Source organism: Herpailurus yagouaroundi, unplaced genomic scaffold (genome assembly GCF_014898765.1).
Source record: "Herpailurus yagouaroundi ecotype Mexico unplaced genomic scaffold, PumYag 166, whole genome shotgun sequence".
Lineage (NCBI taxonomy): Eukaryota > Metazoa > Chordata > Mammalia > Carnivora > Felidae > Herpailurus > Herpailurus yagouaroundi.
In genome coordinates this window covers 19058442-19080945 of record NW_024412407.1, presented here as the reverse complement: position 1 = coordinate 19080945, position 22504 = coordinate 19058442, and the positions used below count along the sequence as shown (strand labels likewise).

Here is a 22504-nt window from a genome sequence, read left to right as displayed (position 1 = left end):
AGTTTGAACATATCTGATGCATTTATTTTAACAAAAAAAGACAACTAATTTATGGGCCAAGAGGTTACATTTAACACAAGAGTGTACTTTTATTAATTTATTTTTGAATGAAAGTTTGAAAGCTATTGATCTAAGTAATTCTCTGTGCACGCTCTGCTTGATGGCAAAACTTAAAAATGACTTACGATTTCTCTTGCTTGTGGGATAGGGAAAAGAGATCATAAACCAGGCACACTCCAAACACTGTGATGCCGGTCTCCTTCACCAGCATCGCACAGGTCCCCAGCAACAAACTGAGCAGCAAGAAGAAAGGAGACACCGTGGGAGGGAAACATTCCCCAACATGACGCTGGTCCACACTCCTGGAAAACAAGATTGAGACTCTTTTAATCTAAGAAGAAATATGGGTCACTGACAAACACCAACTTTTTTTTTTTTAATTTTTTTTTTTTTCAACGTTTATTTATTTTTGGGACAGAGAGAGACAGAGCATGAACAGGGGAGGGGCAGAGAGAGAGGGAGACACAGAATCGGAAACAGACTCCAGGCTCTGAGCCATCAGCCCAGAGCCCGACGCGGGGCTCGAACTCACGGACCGCGAGATCGTGACCTGGCTGAAGTCGGACGCTTAACCGACTGCGCCACCCAGGCGCCCCAAACACCAACTTTTTAAAAAATATGATTTAACTCAATTTCATTGTATTCTAAGTAAGTAGGTGAACAAAGATTTCTTCGTGAATATTCATCACAGAGTTATTTAATATTGCAAAGATGAAAAAAGTAAATGCCCAACAACACTGAACTTTGGTATTTAAATTAAAATACACATAAATTATGATAAAAGATGGCATATAACAAATGGATATTGAAAAAAACACTTAAAAATTTTTTTAACGTTTATTTATTTTTGAGAGAGACAGACACCAAGTGTGAGCAGGGGAGGGGCAGAGAGAGAGGGAGACACAGAATCTGAAGCAGGCTCCAGGCTCTGAGCCGTCAGCACAGAGCCCGATTCGGGACTCAAACACATGAACCGCGAGATCATGACCTGAGATGAAGTTGGACGCCCAACTGAAGGAGTCACCCAGGTGTCCACCCAACCAAAAACACTTAACATGATACCATAAAGATACAGTTAGTGACATGGAAGGATATTTGGTCAATTTATTTTAAATGAATAATACGAGTTACTAAGCCATATACATGAACTCTGGAGCCAGGTTCCCTGGGTTCAAATCACAGCTTTGCAGTTAACTAACAGGGTATTATGGGGCACGTTAGTATGCCTCTCGGGGCCTCAGTTTCCTCATATATGAAATGGGATCACAGTGTTGCAGGCAGGATTACATAAATGACTTATTACATGTGGAGTGGCTATCACATCATTATTATTATTCTAGTGAAAGTGTTTTATATACTTCTATACACAAATCAGTCAGTAGATATACAGAATCCTCATTTTTCTGTGATGAAAATACAGATGTTTTGGCCTTTTTCTTTTCTTCTGGTTAATTTGTATTTTTAAATTTATTTTCCAAGGAGATGTATTAGATAAAGTGTCTTTTTTCCTCAGTATAATTTCCAGCAGGGATTTTCAAAAGTCTCCTAGACCTATAAATCCTTTTTTCACCTTATATCATAGAATCAGCCCACACCAAAACTCATCACTATTCCTTCAGTAGGTGCCACACCCATTTGCCCCTAATCCTCTGAAGCAAGGCCGATATTGCTGTAGCTGCGACACCTGACTCTCACTGGTATGTCTTGGAACAATCACCTAAAATTATATGCCAGATCTGTGGCAGACACGCATTTTCCTCTTAAGCTGGCCTAGAGCTTACATTGCTAAAATTGAGAATGGCACGCACAACAGAAACTGTAACACCACGGCTCATTATCACACAGATACGGACACGCTGCTGGCCTCATCATGTTCCCGAATATATCAACGACACAGCAAAAGCTGCCCAGAATAAGTTTAAACCCAACAGCAACTGTGAATCTTGTTCTAATACCGGAGCAAACAGGAAGCAACTACTTGGTGAGTTTGGATTTATATTTCTAAGATTTTCACAACAGCACTTCATATGATTAGCTTTGTGACTCTGTAGAAAGTCACAGAGCCAGGAATAGAGGCCTAATACCACACAGGTATCCCCCGCTTTTCAAAAGTTCACATTACTGCCACTTTACTTTTATGAAAGACCTACCTTCATGCCTATTTTCACTAACAGAAAGAAATCTGAAGAGGGTCTTTGCTTTTACGAAAAAAGGTGAAAAGCAAAAACAGCATTTGTTTGTTAGGAACCATTGTAGAGGTGCTGTTAGGAACCCACAGCAGCAGGGCAGCCCCCAACAAGTTCCTTCCCGGGAACCACACCCAGCATCTCAGTCCCAAGCCTCTAGAGAGCTGAACCGTGTGAGCCTCTGTGCCTTATCTCCATCTATTCCGTGCATTCATGAGCAAGATGTGTCCTAAGATATCAGAAAAAGCCTAAGAGAAGTTGTTTTTTGGGTCTGGGAATGCCCCCGATTTTTCCATAGAAATTAACGGTAATTGCTTCTTCACTTTGAGCCATTTCAGCTTACAAAAGTTTTCAGAGAAATGCTCTACTTTCAGATAGCAGGGGAAACCTGAACTAAGAAAAGGCTCCACTCGTTAAACCGAAATTTCGTAAGAATTAATTCTTTTCATTCTTGATCATCCAAGGTCTAAACCTGTTTGTTACAGGGCTTCTAAATCTCAATCTTGGTACTACTAGCATTTTGGGGAAAACGATTCTTTGTTGTTAGGGCTGTACTGAACATTGTAGGATGCTTGGCCTCTACTTACTAAATGCCAACCGGTAACACCTTTCCACTTAACGACAAGCAAAAGTGTCTCCAGAAATTGTCAAATATCCCCAGGGGAAGGGCAAAAGTGTCCCACATTGAGAACCACTTGTTTAGAACTGTATTTCTCAAGGTCCCGGGGCTCTGTAAGATGGTAGGTCATCAAACTGAGCCAAAGATCAAAGCTCATAAATCCCTAACCAGACATCTCTCCACAAAGTAGGGTAACAGGATTCACTCCCCCCTTTTCTGGGCCACTCTCTGAGCCATCCACCTCGCTCCTATTCTCTTTTTAACCTGCCCCTTTCCCTATGTGGCAATGTCACAACTCAAGTAAGAATCTGAGCACTTTGGGGGAGAAGGGACACTATAATGGGAAATTATTTTATTGCTTTTCAGTATCCCAAAGCAAGGAACTTCTGTGTTTTGATGAAAGGGTGTGTATATTAGAAAACCAGGGTTGAGAAATACTACTTCTAATTCAGCCTTGTTATTTTAAGCTCTGAGCTACTTTCGTGAGGATAATAAAGAGGAAAAAAAAAATTAGGACCAAAATGAACAGGAGGAATTAAACCAATCATGGCCAAATGGAAGACAGGACCATATCCAATATATACTGGCTCGGAGCGAAGATTTCAAATTCCATTCTCAGTAAGAAATGACAAGTAGGAATAATCAAGAAGCAAGCAGCATGAGGAGAGCAGTTCCTTTAAAAGGCTATGACAGGGGCGCCTGGGTGGCGCAGTCGGTTAAGCGTCCGACTTCAGCCAGGTCACGATCTCGCGGTCCGGGAGTTCGAGCCCCGCGTCAGGCTTTGGGCTGATGGCTCGGAGCCTGGAGCCTGTTTCCGATTCTGTGTCTCCCTCTCTCTCTGCCCCTCCCCCGTTCATGCTCTGTCTCTCTCTGTCCCAAAAATAAATAAACGTTGAAAAAAAAATTAAAAAAAAAATAAAAAAAATAAAAGGCTATGACAAAGTTGAGAATATGGCTGGAGGAGAGAGCAGCCTTGCATTTGGTAAGGGCATGTTTCCTATCCTGATCTCCATGAAGCTTTCTAAGCTTTTTACTGCCAAGAAGCCTCCCTCGTCTCTCAGGCAGATGCTCAGAGTCCGCACTACCCCCCAGCCCCCAACATGACAGAAATTCCCGAGAGGACAGCATTATTGTAACCACACAGAAGGGCATTCTTAGCCATACATACATACATACCTATTGTAGGAGAGAAAGGCCAACAGAAACAGCAGGCATGCTAACACGTCAGCTCTGCCAACAATTCCAGCCACCTAGAAAGTTTGAAAAGATAAAAACCTCAGAAAGTCACCTTCAGGAAACCGTTAGAGAATGGATTCGTTTTTAGATGAATGAAAAGTATGATAAAATAAGAAAACACATTCTTCTTCAAAATTTGACTTATGACTAACCACCTCTTGTATCATATATATAACAATAAGTTTATAGGAGGAAAAAAAAGGAAGGAAGGGAAAATATTTTCATGCTTAATTTCATTTTAACCTTTCTTCTATAGAAGGCCAATTCATATCACCAAAGCTTATTCCTTTGTTGATTTATTCAAAAATATTTTCTGAGTAATGACTGAAGGCCAGACACTGTGCTAGTCTTCAGGCAGCAGAGTGCTAATAGGGCAGAAGATATTTACAGAGTACTAGAAAAAAATAAGTTTAGGAAACAATAATTCTGGTAAAAACAGGAATGAGTATAAACTCTTGATGGCCATGTATGTATGTGTGTCTGTGTCAGTGTGTTTCTTAGTTCTGTCACTGAAAGAGCCTAAACGCAAGCTATCCCACTAGCAAAGAGTCATCCTGGCGCTGACCACACACATTCCTCCACTAAGGAGAACGGGGGTCCTTGGAGAAGTGGCTGACACCAGGGCTGAGGCGAAGGAGTTCGAACCCTGCGTCAGGCTCTGTGCTGAAGGGTTCAGAGCCTGGAGCCTGCTTCAGATTCTGTGTCTCCCTCTCTCTCTGCCCCTCCCCACTCACACTCTCAAAAATAAATAAACATTAAATTTTTTTTTAAGTGACAAGTATGTGTCAAAAGGGCACAGAAGCTGGTGAAAAAGGGCTCCCACCGACCAAATATCAGATCATTTGAACATCAAAATAAGTAAAGACGATAATAAAATAAACCATTTAAAAAAACCAGACATCCATGAATGCATACTGATATTGATGGATGGATGAATGAATGCACAATATAAGTACACACATAAATACAGTAAGCAAGTGAATGGAAAATAATAGAAATCTCTTCCTTACATTAAAAAGCAAGTTAATGAATGTAGAGGGAATAGTGCAGCTGACAAATAGCCATTTTGTTTCCAAAAGAGTCAAGATTAGATAGAGCAAGAAACATCACAAAATACCAGTGGATGCTAAATCTAGGGTATAAAGGTTTGGTGAGGCAAAGCATATTAGTAGGGCTTCAAAGCATGTCCTCATCAATTACTTGTTAAATGAAAAAGTAAAAAGAATAACTACACTATGGAGAAAACTCATTACACCTTAACTGGAGGTTCAAACTTGACTTCACCAATAAAGGGCCAATGGATGTGGCATGCCTCTGCACATGATACCCTGAGAAGGACACAATATCACTTTTGTCAAATTCCAGCCAAGGATGCATAACCTGAATGTAATCATGAGAAAACATCAGACAAACCCAGGATGAGGAATGTTCTATTAAATACATAAATAAATATATTTTATATTAATAAAGTATAAAATACAACAATTATACGTTATCTGGTAACATTAAAATTCCAGTATTTTAATATATTCTAATTTATACCATATCATGATTTATTATGTTACAATTCCTATAATCTAATGTATTATAATATTACATATATATTATTATAATACATGTATGTATATTATACCTGCATAATCTACTACATGTGCATATATTATGTATTAACTTATATATTTTATATTTTTACATATTTCTATATTTATGTATTTACATACAATATATAGTTATACTATTTTCATTTATATATTATAAATTTTAACACATATATAAATCATGTGTTATACTTTGTATATGTGTTATATAAATTATAATCATTTGATATAATATCAATGTTTATATATGTTATATAACATCAACTGCAATGTTATAATAAACATCATGTAAACATTTTATATTATGCACATTAAATATAAGTTTTAAATTATATTTAAAGCTGTGAGTTATATTATAAAAAGACAATGAAGACTGGTAACTACTCCAAACTTAAGGAGACTGAAGAGAATGACTAATGACCTTGGTTTTAGAAAATACACAACTAAATTATTCTGGTGCAAAGAGGCATGAATTACGCAACCTACTCTCAAATGCTTCAGAATACAAATAATATTTTTATATATTAAGGGAGAAAGAGAGGAAGAATGACAAAACAAATGGGCAAAATGTTAAAAATTGATGAGTCTGGATAAAGAGTATATGGTCACTGTATTTTTGAGGTTTAAAATTATTTTTTTTTAATGTGTTACTTTAGAAAGGTACTAAAATGGAAGAGGGGTAGAGGACAGACAGCTTTTTATAAATCTTTGTATTATTTCATTACTACTTAAAATGTGTGTGCATTTCTCTTACTCTTTTGAAATCCAAGAAACAAAACTGTAAAGGAAAAAAATGGAGGATGGTTCAAAGAATGCTTCAAAAAAGGCCACATATGAGCTGGATCTTAAAGATGAGTCAGAGCTCACAAGGGAAATGAACAAGGTTGACATTTCAGGCACAGAGAACAGCATCACCCAAACCACAGAGGACCTGAAGTCCACAGTGTGTTAGAGAATCAACCATAATTAATAGTGGAAAATAGAGTTCTGGGAAATGTACCTATAAATACTCTCATATAATGAGCACACTTTGCATTCATAAAGAAGAGGGAATGACACATGCATGGAACTAGACCATCCAAGGCTTGAATACAGACTCCTTCTCTTGCCATTTGAATGAGACTCAATTTTGTTATCTTTAATTTCTGGGATTTGGTTTTGTTATCTTTAAAATGAGTATAACACCCACATCTCACGTTACTGTTACAATTAATGAGTTTACATATATATATGTATATATATATGTACGTATATATGTATATATACATATACATGTATGTATATATATGTATGTATACATTTTATATGTATAAAGTGTATATATATATAAACTTCATTGGATAAATGAATATATTAGTTAAAAATATAAATAGAACGTAATTTAGGTATATACCTGCATATGGATTGACAGCAAGTCACATACTGAGAAAAATTCAAGTCCAATGTACACCAAGAGAAAACTGGATACAGCCAAAGAATTACACTAGCAGTACAGAGTTAAAAGCTATTAGCTAATGTGGCTGCCTGGACTATCCACTGTTCATTGATCCATTCATTTATAAGGAATTTGCATGCTAAATCAGGAAGATGGCATGACACAAAGGAGGTACACAATGACAATATGGTGTCACCTCAGCGTCAGAACTAGCTCAGACTTACAGTCTGTAGAGCAACAATTGCACACAGTTCACTGTGAGCCCAGATCTGCTCAGTCTACACCACCACATCTCTGAGCATTGAGCTCAGCATCACCTGCGAGGCCTCTAGAACACTAAACAGAGAGCCCAACTCACTAGCAACAAAGTCTTGGGAGAAAGCCACACATCTGGACCCAGAGGACGCTCACCACAGCACAACTGATGTGGCCAACTCACACAACAGTAAGAGGTGCAAGCTGATATTGGGTGTAGCAAGTTGGAATGAGGCAATCACAAGCTAGGCAAGCATAACTAATGTGCTAAAGGAGCCTGAAGCCTACTTCTCAAATTGCAGCCAGTTAGTGCTTCTGGGAAGCAGCAGCAGCAGCAGCAGCAGCAGCAGAATGTGCCAGCTGGATGTGCCCAGATATAAAGAATGTAGTGTCCCTTGGAGTGGAAGCTCAGAGGGGTTGTTGAAATGTTAATGCTAACAGTGACAGACTCTGTGGCCAGTTTCAAACCACCAAGCATTCACTGAACACCTACTCTATATCCCTGTTGAGCTGGGGTCTCTGGGGCAAGAGGGCTAGACGTCTTAAAAACAAGGTGCTTGACACCAACTACTATATGTCAAGACCAACCATTCACTTTCCCTGTGATTCAATTAGTCGGTAGCATCATGTTCAGTAATTGCATGATTTATTCCACTCAACAAACATATTCCAAGTGCCTCCTATTTGCCAGGTACTGTGCCAGCTGGAGGGATATAACCTGCCTCAAGGAGTTGAACATCTGGTTGGGAGTCAAAAGAGGGTACTGCATGTATCATAAAGAGGAGAAATCATTGCCATGAGAGAATGGAGAGATTAATTTTGACTGTAGAATCTGGGAAGGCTTCATGGAAAGGCTGGTGTTATACACTAACATCTAAAGGAGAGGCAAGAAGGGCTCAGTAAGTTGAAGACAGGGGAATGTGAATCCTGGGCCAGGGAAGGAACACAGAAGCATTCCAGGCAGAGGAAAGACCAGTCTCAAAACACAGGTGTTTCTGGAAGGGAAAGCATAAAGGGATGAAAGCATGGAGTAAATGAAAATGGACAGGAATGGGCAATGGGAAGCAAACTGGGATGCTAAGTTGGAGCTCCTGGGTTTGATTCTATGACAACGTAGGCTGAACTGTAGGGTGCTGGGAAATACAAAGGACCCAGCCAAAAATACATGCAGATGGATAGCATGTACTTCTGCCTCAAGCTGCAGGTTTTCATCACCAAAAGGGTAGCTGTAACTTGAGAACTGAACTCTGTAACACATACTCAAGTAATGGAAAAAATGAGTGAACATCATGGGGGTAGAATGGAAACAATGTAACATTCAGATCTAGGTCCTAGTGAGCTTAACAGAATCACATGTGGAAATTACCAATTAAGAATTTAATTTGTCCCTAAAACTTGTTATTTCTTAGAATAACATTCATAGGATTTGTACAAAGTATTGCATGTGTATCAAGTTATTGATTGTTCCATCTGCAAGAATGAGTCCCATTAGTGTTAGACAGGGACAGGAAACACACACTTAACACATCCAACAGCTGAAAGCCAGAATGACTGATTAGATCACTACCAATTCTCTCCTACGTGCTCTTGTCCCAGTTCTGGAAATGTTGACCTTAACCTTCAGCTCCATGTATCAGCATTTCCTGCTCTTGCTTTTGACTTGACGTAAGTCAAGTGCATTCCTTCCAACCAATAACGTTTCTTTTTTTTTTAATTTTTTTTTCAACGATTTTTATTTATTTTTGGGACAGAGAGAGACAGAGCATGAACGGGGGAGGGGCAGAGAGAGAGGGAGACACAGAATCGGAAACAGGCTCCAGGCTCTGAGCCATCAGCCCAGAGCCTGACGCGGGGCTCTAACTCACAGACCGCGAGATCGTGACCTGGCTGAAGTCGGACGCTTAACCGACTGCGCCACTCAGGCGCCCCAGCAACCAATAATGTTTCTATAATGATTGCTAAGTTTTATTCCTACAAGGGAATTACAATGATATTCCCCATTTTCCCAATTTCTCTACTTATTTTTCTCATGATTCAGGATTCAGAAAAACATACAAATTTCCCATGATTTCCCCAGAAATATACTGTCAGAAACCCTTCTGGGCCACCTGGGTGGCTCAGTCGCTTAAGCGTCTGCCTCTTGATTTAGGCTTAGGTCACAATCTTATGGTTCATGGAATCGAGCCCCAACATTGGGCTCTGACCTGACAGCATGAAGCGGGCTTGGGATTCTCTCTCTCAACCTTACTCTCTGCCCCTCTCCTGCTTGCTGTCTCTCAAAAAGAGAGAGAGACAATAAAAGAAAACTCTTCCAAGAATCACAGGCCTTCAATGAAGAAAGGTCTGCGTATACCTTGGTCAGTGCTATACCCTCTGCAATCTATTTGTTGAAAGATTGAGTAAATAAATGAATTTGTTCCTGCATACTTAAATTGGAAATGATTTTTTTTATTACAACATATTGTTTTGTCTTGTATGTATTTATGTGTATGTTCTTTGGCTATTTTAGGAGCTTGTGAACAAATTATGGGTAGGGACCCCTTATCCACCCACATACCCTCTTGGCACCTAGCACAGTGCTTGCACCAAACAAGTATTCATTTACTATATGCTGATTACATAATTAAGGAAGCAAATCTTTGATCGGACCAATATGTTGAAACTAAACCCCTCCTCCTGTGGGGCACCGGGCTCTGTGCTGACAGCTCAGAGCCTGGAGCCTGCTTCAGTTCTGTGTCTCCCTCTCCCTGTGTCCCTCCCCTGCTCCCTCTCTCACTCCCTCTCTCTCTTTCTCTCTCTCAAAAATAAACATTAAAAAAATTTTTGAGCCCCTCCCCCAAAAATGTAAATCCTCCATCCTTCCTGGGATTACTTATGGTCCCATTTTTGTTCTTGTTTAACAAAAGGGAGATATATCCCTCTAACTGCCTCTCCAGTCACCCTGTGATCTATTTTCCCTTTTTAAAAATAATTTGTCACTAAGTCTTCCACAACACAATACCTTTTTTTCTATTTCTCTGTCTTCTTCCTTAGAAACCTAAACTATTACCTATAACTGAAATAGTCTCTTGATTTTACTTCCTAGTATAGATTGTTATGTAAGTCAAATTTCTTTACTTCCTTCACTTCCTTCCTACACTTCTCTCATTCCTTGTGAATGCAAATAGTTTCTTTAAACTTTTTCCTTAAATGTCCAGCTCTCAGACTCCTTTGTCCCTATAATTGTGTTATCATGGATTTTTTTTTATTAGTACAGAAGCTTATTGAAACCTTTTCATTTTTTGGGGCGCCTGGGTGGCGCAGTCGGTTGAGCGTCCGACTTCAGCCAGGTCACGATCTCGCGGTCCGTGAGTTCGAGCCCCGCGTCAGGCTCTGGGCTGATGGCTCGGAGCCTGGAGCCTGTTTCCGATTCTGTGTCTCCCTCTCTCTCTCTCTGCCCCTCCCCCGTTCATGCTCTGTCTCTCTCTGTCCCCAAAATAAATAAACGTTGAAAAAAAAATTAAAAAAAAAAAGAAACCTTTTCATTTTTTTACATCTATTTATTGTGAGAAAGAGAGAGCATGAGCGGGGGTGGGGGGGGATTTGGGGAGGAAGAGGGAGGAGGGCAGAGAAAGAGGACTAGAGAGAATCCCAAGCAGGCTCTGTGCTGTCAGTGCAGAGCCTGATACAGGGCTCGAACTCACAAACTGTGAGATCATGACCTGAGAGGACACCAAGAGCTGGACGCTCAACCAACTGAGCCACCCAAGGTGTCTCCTTAATGAAACCTTTTTTTAAAGGTCACTTTGCTAACAGGATTTTTTTTTCTTAGAATTCGACCTAACTCTACCAGCTCATGATCTCACTGTCCAAGGTTACCTGCTCTCCCTCTTTGCAAGCATAGAATTAAGACCGTTATTGTCCTATTCATTTATTCTTTCCTGGAAAAATGTTCCCCAAGATGCTCCACACACATATTTTCAACTGTACTTTGACCTGGTGTCATATATTCTATATGGCTAGGAGTAATAGTCTTTGATTATTTCTCTTCAAATGACATCCAAAAAGAATATTAAAAACTTATGTATCTCTCTCATCTTTTAAAATTCATATCTAAAATTTTTCATCATAATTTTAAATACTTGCAAGGATCTAATTTCTGATGCATTGTAAATACTGACATTTCAAAATAAGGCCATAATATTACTGTTTTAAATGTACCAAATGGAATCTGGAATGTACCACTGCAATTTGAAGCTCATTGTTTTCCATTTACACAAACATGAACAGGCTCTTCATTAAATGATGGATATTTCACACCCATTTCCCATTGAACTCTTATTTCTATTTTATTTCCTCCTCAGCATTGTTTATTAATGTATTAAATAGTTATGCTTAAAAATATTCTACTTACCATCTCCTCCCTGTAATAAAAATACTTATATATTTAAATTTATTGTAAACGTCCTTGTGATAACTGTTAAATTTTCAATTTTATATTATTATTCCACTTAGTGTTAATACATAATTTTTTAATACATCACAAATTAGAAAAAATGATAAGTAGCTCTTAGATATAAAAATACACTTCTTAATAACAGTTATAGCATAATCTTCCACTTAGAGGCACCTTTTGAGAGGCACTCAAGGAACGGCAGGGAAATTTACCTTAAGTAATGTAATTGTTAGTGTAAAATCATTTTTTCTTTGTCACTCACTCCAAATAGATTTGTATCAAAATCTTGGGCTTACAGATTTACAATACTGTGTGTGGAAAATATCTATCACATATAGCATAACTGGCAAAACCAGTCTTCATTATAAAACCAATTGGCCAAATCAAACTTCTTATGTCAATTCAAATGAACATATTATTATGCATTCCCATGACAACCATCTCACTTCTGAATTCAGAAGATCAACACAGGCCACCGTACCCTACTTCTAATGCCATGCTGTATTCTTCACAGAAATATGTGTAAGACAGAGCGTGATATGAAGCCCATCTTCGGGTCTATGATGCCTTCATTGAAGGAGGCTTTGCTGACACCAATATATCAAATTGTTTCTTTGTAAGGTATCTCAGAGATTTCTATACCTGGGGAATAGTAAAAGTCTGATATATGTGAGACATTCTTTTTTCTTTTTCTTTTTCTTTTTTTTTTTAATTTTTTTTTCAACGTTTTTTATTTATTTTTGGGACAGAGAGAGACAGAGCATGAATGGGGGAGGGGCAGAGAGAGAGGGAGACACAGAATCGGAAACAGGCTCCAGGCTCCGAGCCATCAGCCCAGAGCCTGACGCGGGGCTCGAACTCACGGACCACAAGATCGTGACCTGGCTGAAGTCGGACGCCCAACCGACTGCGCCACCCAGGCGCCCCTTCTTTTTCTTTTTTTTAAATGTAATTTACTGTCAAGTTGGCTAACACACAGTGTATATACAGTGTGCTCTTGGTTTTGGAGGTAGATTCCCGTGATTCATTGCTTATGTACAACAGCCAGTGCTCATCCCAACAAGTGCCCTCTTCAATGTCCTTCTTATTTTTCAATGAGAGAAGGACAATTGAAAGGAGAGGAGGAAGGGGTGCCTGGGTGGCTCAGTTGGTTGAGCATCCAACTCTTGATTTCAGCTCAGGTCACGATCTCGGAGTTAGTGAGTTTGAGCTCCACATCAGGCTCTGCACTGCTGGTGCGGAGCCAGCTTGGGATTCTTCTCCCTCTCTCTCTGCCCCACCCCTCTCTCTCTCTTTCTCTCTCTCTCAAAAATAAATAAATAAATAAATAAACAAATAAATAAATAAATAAACTTTTTTTTTTAAAAGAAAGGGGATGACAGAGAGAAGAACCAACTTGACACTTTTACCCCAGGCATGTTCTGAGACAGATTAACTGTAGGAAAGTGTCCAGATGCAAGCTGAGGCTCTGGAAATGATTCTTTTAAAACATACGCCTTAGAAAGTCTTCACCTGCCCCCAGCAATACATATAAAATAAACCAACTGTGGTTACTGAGTTATACTAAAATAAACCAAGTATTACTGAGATGTGAAATGAGGTAAATTGATAATGCCTTCTGGGTGCATGATTAAATCCCTATTTTAAAGAGGACCACAGATTTGAACTATCTTTTAAATAAATTTGTCATCATCCACCAAATAACTACACTTCACACCAAAGAACTTAGAAACCATTTATAAATCCCTCTCTTAAGTCTGTCTGTCTTTTTTTTTTTCTTTTTTTTTTTTTTAAATGTTTTAACGTTTATTTATTTTTGAGATAGAGAGAGACAGAGCATGAACGGGGGAGGGTCAGAGAGAGAGGGAGACACAGAATCGGAAACAGGCTCCAGGCTCTGAGCCATCAGCCCAGAGCCCGACGCGGGGCTCGAACTCCCGGACCGCGAGATCGTGACCTGGCTGAAGTCGGACGCTTAACCGACTGCGCCACCCAGGCGCCCCTAAGTCTGTCTCTCTAACTTGAAGAATGTCAGTCTAACTTTTTAGTCTTTCCTCTTACTCACAGCTCAGCATCATAAATATTGTAAATATAAAGCACAGAGAGAAAAGGTAAAATACAAACGCAGAGCAAGAACAATGCCTCGGCAGGACAAGTATCGCAAAATGCCCTGTGCTGTTTAAAACACATTAGAACTTACACTTTATTCAAATAAACTGTGGCCATTTATTACTACGTGTAATAACAACAGTGGTTATTTAGAAAAGAAGTTAAATTCTGAAGGCCATTTGCACATTCAGAAAGAAAAGTTGTCAAGCAGAATGGTTTATACATAAAGACAAACACTTTAGTGGAGCACTGAATTACCGTGGTTTTGCAAGGCTCATTTTGTTGTTGTTGTTGTTTTGTTTTTTGTTTTGTTTTTTGTTTTAGTTCATTGTTTCATTAAGTTCCAGGGATACTCACTGCCTCCGTGTGGATAGGATGCACAGCAAAAAGCAACGCCGTAGCAAAAGCAAGTCTGCGATTCCTGAAGACAGCTTTGTCACAGGTGTACATCAGGACAAGAGTCACTAGGCAGTGCAAAATCACATTCACTGCATGAAAGTAGAATGGGTTCATACCAGTCAAAAATACGTTCAGCCTGTAAAAAAAGATAAAAACAAAAACAAAAATGGAATCAGCTACAAACAGAAAACATAAGCACAAGGGAGCGGAGAAAGCAGAGGGAACTGATCATTTAAAAAAGATAAGCTGTTCAATCAATTATTTTTAATGGATGACTCCCAACATCAGGTTACTCTACATATACGAGTATCATTTTTTCCCTATCTCAGAATTTTCCTATCTGCAAAAGTCATTGCAAAAGCAATACAATATTATTTCAGAAAACCCTGTGGCCCAAGAAGACAAGCAGCTAGGTGCTGGACCTGTTCTTCCTTCACTCCGTGGCTAATGCAAACAGCCCCGAGAGACTCTTGCTTTCACTACCAGCTCTTCCCAAGGAGCTGACGGTTCAAAAGCAAGTCCACAGTGCTCTGGGTCAGAGCCGCAGCCCCTGGAGAAGACAGAAAAGCCACAAGACTGTGACTGTGGTCAGAGTTGGGACAAATCAAGCATGAACGTGTTCTCTCACCCAGAATACCCACCAGGAACCAAATTTCCAGACTATGCACCCGGAATGATCATTAATTACCACCCCACAAGGGATCTTCAGTGCACCTAAAGACACTATTACCAGCTGCAGCTGAAATTAAAAGGATGAGCAAAAGCATGGCATTTCAGAATCCGTATTAAATGTTTTCTAACATAAATTCCCACAGATCTCAAAATCTGAATTCTAAAATTATGATGAAGAAACTAAAGAGTGTCACAAAAAGAAGGGAAATGTATTGTTCAACATCTTTAAAAATACTTTACTATGAAATGCAGAACAGAGACACTTCTGAAGGTTGCCTTAAATTTAATAACAGGACATAATGTCCCCAATTGACTCTGTGGGGTTACAGAAAAAAAATAGTTGTACAGGGCATGATTCTTTTGGGGGAGCATATATACCCTAAGGGGGGTTGCCTGTAGTTGTCTATATTCCAGCTTATTTTACTGAAACAGTAACCCCATGTCTTTATTCTCATGCCCTTGATCTGCTTCTCTTATAGAAACACCTCCTCTTTGCCAAAACAATCGAGAATGAAAAAGTCAACTTTAGCGATGGCATATGCATATTCTAAATACTTGACTTGATTCATGCACAAATTTAACAGAATTTTAAGCATCTCAAGCTTTATTTGGACACATGAATATAAATGTCATAGTTACTAATTGACGCCAATTCCATTCCCACTGAAGTAATCATGGTCCTAAGTAAGCCTAGAAAAAATGAACTGTTTTGTGGAATCAAACTTCAGGGCTCCGAGGTAAGATTCAAGCCAGCTGTATGTTGGTGTACTCTGCACACACCCCAGAGTCCTTAAGACAGAAATGCAGCATGAAACATATGGAGGGAAAGAGGAATGGTCAGGTACAGCTAGAGGAGAAAGAATTGCATCCCATTCCAGTTCAAGAGGACCCACCTATGGTGAGAGAGCTGTTGGAAATCAGAGCTTAAGACGGTGGAGCTTTGAGAAAGGGCAAGACCAGGTCCCTATCCTCGGAGAACTTAGGTGCAGTTCCCAGAGAGCCCATCCTCCTGAGGCTGATTTTCATCAGGCTAAGCTTTCCAGACCAATGAAGCCATTCATTTAAAGTTCATTCACACTCAGGGCAAAAAAACTAAACAGGCAAACTATCTCACAACCAGTGGGAAGGTCTCAAATTTGTCAATACATAGCAAAAGGCTTTAAGAAGTACGTAACTTTTGGGGGTGCCTGGGTGGCTCAGTGGGTTAAGCCTGACTAAGGCTCAGGTCATGATCTCATGGTTCATGAGTTCAAGCCCCATGTGAGGCTCTGTGCTGACAGCTAGGAACCTGGAGCCTGCTTTGGATTCTGTATCTCCCTTTCTCTCTGCCCATTCCCCACTAGCACTTTGTCTCTCTGTCAAAAATAAGTAAGAGACATTAAAAAAAATTTTTTTTAAAGAAGTACATAACCTTTGATCAAAAATTCCACTTCTAGGAATTTTCCATAAGGAAATAACCTGAAAAGTGTTCAAAGATAGATATAGACAGATACAGATACAGATATAAACAGACAGATATGACATTGTAATATAATAAATATGCATTTTGGTCTTCATCCCAACTCCTGGTAGAGATGGTAAAACCTTTGTAATTTCTTAAGTTATAAAGGTAGTAGGAGTATCTTTTGTTCCAATTTTTGGTCTTTGGCCCCGGTTCCTGACACAGAGCTCCTAAATCCCTTGGAACTTCCTAAGTGATAGGATTACCTTTTGCTCTAATAGCATGACTCTTGGTAGGCTCCTGGATGGCTTCTGGATGGGGGCTGGTCACCAGAAAGATCTAGTTATGATTAGAAGCTTAGAACTTCCAGCCTTTCCCCCCCCCCCCACCCCAGGGATTGGAGAAGGGCTAGAGATTGAGTTAATTATCAGTGACGCCTACTTGATGAAGCCTCCATAAAAATCTCTGAGCTACAGGTTTTGGAGAACTTCCACATCGGTGAGCACATCCACAAGCTGCGCAGGTGGTACACCTCAATTTCACAGGGACAGAAGCTCCTGTGCTTGGGACCCTCCAGACCCCACCTAAGCATCTCTTCATCTGGCTGTTCATCTATATCCTTTATTCTATAATAAGCCAGTAAACATTAAGGAAGTGTCTGCTTGAGTTCTGTGAGCCATTATAGCAAATTATTGAACCTGAGGAGGGGCTCATGGGAACACTGATTTAACAACCAAGTTAGACAGAAGTGTGGCAATCTAGGGACCCACGACTTGCAACTGGTATCTGAAATGGGGTGAGTCTTGTGGAAGGAAATGAGCCCTTAACCTGGGGGATCTAATGCTAACTCCAGACAAACAGTGGCAGAATTACATTGAATTGCAGGATATCCACATACTGTAGGACACTGAGAATTGATCACTGTGGAAAAAAAGCCCTACATATCTGGTGTCAGAAGTATGGACTATAAGCTGAAGAAGAAACAGGACTTTTCTTTTTAGTATACAAGGATGCATCATACTGTGAGAATCATAAGATTAGACATCTTATGAGAGATGTCTCAATAGAGAGAAGGCAAGACATCTAATAAGCCAAATCCCTGATTTTTGGGGGGAGGATTTTTTTTTAATCTGAGTATAGCTGACACACAATATTACATTAGTTTCAAGTGTACAACTTAGTGATTTGACACGTTTATACACATGCTATTATGTTTACCACAATTATAGCTACCATCATATTATTATTCCTGGAAACTGGTTAGGAAAAAAATGCTTGGTGTTTTAAGCGAATTCATTTAGACCCCAAAATATAAAAATAAATTACTGAATGGGGATCCACCGCAGTGCTAAAGTAACTGAAAGCCTCTCACATGGTACCAGTTACTGGCAAATCTAAGCTTTAAGAAATTACTGAGAATCTAAAGTTAGGAGAAGTTCCCAAGTATCTAAAAAGATAGAGGGTGAACTCCCCAAACTATAAACAAGTGATCTTGAGATGAAATAATAACAAAATGTTATTTGTGAGCACTGGAAAAAGAATCTCTGATCCTAGGATCCAATACGGGTTCACAAAAAGGGGGTCCAACTGATGAACCTCACATTTTAATAGGGCAGGGAATGTGACAGACACATCCTATCTTTATTTTAACAAAGGCATTTATCAAAATCTTTCACAATCACCTTGTGCACAAGATATAAGAAGAAGGATTTGTAGCAAACACAAAGAGTAGTGAATAATAATCAATGTCTCCTTAGATGTAGACCTTCAGTGTAAGTCACAAGACTCTGACGTTATCTCTGGTCTGCCCCATATTTCTATCAAGGACTTAGCTAGATCTGTAGTGTATGCTCACCAAGCTTGCCAGAAAGCCTGTATCTGGGAAGGAGGGTCACTGTTCTGGGAGACTAAGATTGGCAAAGGGTTTAAAGCCTGATATTGTTAGTTAATTCTTACAGGATTACACAGAACATGGGTAAGAGCAAAATCCACATTTGGACATAAAAGGGAACAAAATACTTGCAATCTAGACTAAAACTACTCACATAGCATTGTCCAAGAGCTGTTAGTTTACTCTAAACTCAGAGTTACTATGTCCTGGCTATCAAAACAGACCAAACCACAGACAGGGTTCTGCATAAGTCCAACTAATTTTCATTTCAATTCACTCTAACAGATATTTATTGAGTACCTACTACATGTCAGGTGTGATGTAGGGCCCAGAGACACAAGGAGATGACACGGCATCTGCTACCAGAGAAAGAGAGACACTAAGCAGATAATTAATAGTGAAAGAAATCTAGCAAGGGGAGAACCTACCAGGTGCAGAGATAGGAAAGAGGGAGACATTCTGTCTGCATGCGGGACAGTGAAGGTAGGTGGTATCCAATGTGGGGCAGCAGCCTCTCTGAGTGCTACTTAAACGCTGGAGCATCTTCACAGGAGAGCTCCAGGATGCTGAAGGATGGGGAGTCTCAAAGTGATGTCTCAGGAAGGTAGGCTTGAGGAAATGGAGGATGCTCAGCCTAAAGAAAGATGACAGAAATGATACCAAATCCTCCAAGGGAAATGATCTTTGCCATATTATGGCTGTATCCCTAGTATCTAGCATACTGCCTGGTTCACAGTTGTCAAAATTAAGTGGATATGTGGATGGATATACAAATGAATGAATGATAAAATATTTAAGCAATGCACTTACTCAAGTACCTCTCTGAGTGGAAACTGAGATCCAATAACAATGTTGCAAATAGACTAAGGGTCAAGTTTAAATCTGCAAATTATTTTGTTTCATCTGTATACCTTTTCTTTCTTTCTTTAATTTACCCCCCCCCTTTTTTTTTTTGAAAGAGAAAGAGAGTGCACACAAGCAAGTGGTAGGGGGGACAGAATCTTAAGCAGGCTCCACGGCCAGCACAGAGCCTGCCTCAGGTCTCCAACCCACAACCCTGAGATCATGATCTGAGCTGAAACCAAGAGTCAGACGTTGAACTGACTGAGCCACCCAGGGGCCCCGAATTTACCAACATTTTTATTTTTATTTATTTTTTATCTTTTGAAAAAACTTTTTTTAATGTTTATTTATTTTTGAGAGAGAGAGACAGAGCGTGAGTGGGGGAGGAACAGAGAGAGAGGGAGACACAGAATCTGAAACAGGCTCCAGGCTCTGAGCTGTGAGCACAGAGCCCAAAGCCGGGCTCAAACCCACAAACCGTGAGAGATCATGACCTGAACCGAAGTTGGACACTCAACCAACTGAGCCACCCAGGCGCCCCACCGACATTTTTAAAACAGACGATTTTATATAAAAATTTCCAGCTTCTCTTGAAGTACTACATGGCCGCATGGAAACATGTTGCCTATTCAGAGGGCACAAGTACGCACAATTTACCACAATACGAAACAACAACTGCTATGAGATAGGCCTCAGCTCAAAAACAAAGAAGCAATATTTAAAACTAGAACTGGTGTTTGGACACCCAGAAATGTCCATGCAGGAACATGATAAACAGCACACCTGAAATACCACCTAAGAACAGTCTCTAGGGTTCCATGTCACCCTGAACAGACTCCATTATAGCACACATCAGTTTTTTAAAACTCTTTTACTGTATTCCTCAAATATTATAAGCATTTTTCATACACTGTAAAACATTAATTTCTTTTCCTTATAGTATCCATCTCACTTAGCACACAGTGAATTAATTCTAAATGAAAGTTTACCGAATGAGCACATAAACTCACCTTAAGTTGAAAGTTGAAAAGATCATCTTTCCCAGTCAACAGTAAGAATCTCTAATTTTATTTCATTTAGCCTTCATTTCTCATTTAAAGCTAAACTGGCCAATAGGATTTTTTTTTTTTCCAGAAAAAGTCTGAACAGCCATGTCGGACTGCTTGAAAGCCTTCCAGACTTTGGTAAATATGAATGCTAATACCCCTCCTCTGTCTGAGCTCCTCGGCCTCCTTGTAAAACTGTCCAGAAAGGCGGGGCCATGATGAGCTCACAGCAATCAGAGAGCACCTGTCCCCAGAAAAGGTTACAGGGTCACACAGTTTGGCACCAAGAAGTCACGGAAGGAGGGGTGGGAAGGGGAGAAGAAAGCCATTGGCCGCACTTCCTTCGCCTCACACCTGCATACCCTGGAGCTCTAGATGAACAAAGCCCCTTACTCTTGATTTTCTTCTTTGGAAAATACTTCTGGTTTAAGAAAACAAAAACAGGCTGTATCTTCTGGAAGAGACTTCTGCTAGGAAATATACTAGGGTCTTTCCTCCAGGGGACCCCAACTCCACATCAATCAAACAGCTCCATCTCAACAAACTAGCAGAGGTCTGGAGCCTCCAGAAGAGGTCATGGCTCATGTGTGGTTTGGGGCCCAAAACCTGGAGTTTTCGTGGTATACAGCTGAAGCAAGATTTAAGAGGGCTGTCCATCTACTTCATACCTAGGGACAATGTGACTGATTAGTCACCACCAATGGTCCCTCTCAGGGGGTCAAAACATTGTGATTACTACTGCATCCCTGCTGCCAACCATGGTAAAAGCACTCACCTTGTCTGTGGCAGCTAAGCATTGCCACTTTGGCGTCTGGTACTCCAGGGTCCCATCATCCCCACTGAAATCAGAAAGCCTACCTCACTGGCAGCATCTCCCACACCACACTTGGCCTACAGAAAAGAGTCCACGCAGAGCTTCCCGAAGTTGTCGGTGCTCCCCTGCTAATATATTTCTCAATGCCTCAGTGAAGGGAGAATCATCTGGCCCTCTCAGGAAATGTAGTAGAGTGGTGGGAGGAAGGTGTGGGCAGGCAGCATGTGATAAGTGCATTGCAACATCCTTATCTCAATGAGCTTTGGGATTCCTTTTTGTATATTACACCAGCAATATTTGCCATCTCAACCTCATGAAACATATGCTCCCACTGAGTCCCAGTGGTTCACAGGATTCTGAATCCCCTGGCGTGCTAGCTACAATTGCTGATTCCCTTATCCCATCCCAAGATATTCTAAGTCAGTAAATCTGAAATGGGGCCCAGAAATCTGTCCCAAGGAACCCAGTGATTCAAAACAGGTGATACTCAGAACAATGAGAGTCATGCATCACAAAGCTTAAAGGAAGGCTACATATGTTTGCCACACTTACCAGGAGAATCCGGTTTACATTTTTTTCCAATAAGAGCTACAAACTAGGGGAAAGAAAAAATTACATTTACCCCTTTGCAATCTGTTTCTGCTATCCAATAATGGGTTCTCCAACACTTGCCTTGTGAGTTCCCACAGCCCACTACTGAACATACGGTATATTCTCCTGTCTTCCTCTATTCCCATCCATTTTTCTTCTTCCCCTTCTCCTGCCATCCTCCCGGCTCTCAAATGCTTGTAAGTGGTTTCCATAGTCTCCTTAGATCATTCAACCAATAAATAACAACATCTGTTTTTTCTCGTTTTCCTCCAAGGCGAATCCCTTTGGCCCTTAATCATTCTGGTTGCTCTTCTTCTGCATTCCCTCTAGTATCAAGAATAAATCAGCAAATCATCATCACTTAATGTATCAAAGAACCAAAGGATGTGATTCACAAGCACCAAGGCAAACAACAGTGCAAAGGGGAGATTGGTGCTCTGAGACAAAAATGAAATTCATGGTTTTGGTTTGTGCTCAAGGCATCACATCCTCGCCTGGCTATGAGGAAGCCATAGGGAGGGAACAGGGGAGGAGGGGCTTGTCAGGAGGAGCCCACACCCCATGCAAGGGGAAGTTATTGTCACTATTGTCTCATGAGTGCTCAGAGTAGCAATAGCATCAAAGAAAGGGTGGGAAAATTGAGGAAAGGAAGATCAGTGACCATATCTAGAGGGCAGTAAGTCCCAGAAGAAAATCTTCATAAAGAGAGTCAGCAAATAATAAAAATTAAAAGATCAACACCAAATATCATATAAGTACAGTTATAACTATAATGGGGTTGTCAATTTTTAGCAAATTTGTTTTCTTTTATTTTCATTTTTTTATTTTAGAGAGAGAGAGAGATCATGAGCGGGGGTGTGGAGCAGAGGAAGAG

The 22504-nt window shown here is 40.1% G+C and overlaps 1 protein-coding gene across 3 annotated transcripts in view; it reads right to left on the bottom strand.

The window, feature by feature from the left end:
• TMTC1 (transmembrane O-mannosyltransferase targeting cadherins 1) overlaps window positions 1-22504 on the bottom strand; it is a 286995-nt gene that overhangs the window by 251877 nt on the left and 12614 nt on the right. For all 3 annotated transcript variants that reach the window (XM_040488521.1, XM_040488523.1, XM_040488522.1), the window contains exons 2-4: window positions 14291-14468; window positions 4042-4115; window positions 186-362 (exon numbers count right to left, since the gene is read on the bottom strand). In XM_040488521.1, the coding sequence (XP_040344455.1) occupies window positions 186-362; window positions 4042-4115; window positions 14291-14468 (429 nt within the window). The remainder of the gene's footprint in view (window positions 1-185; window positions 363-4041; window positions 4116-14290; window positions 14469-22504) is intronic.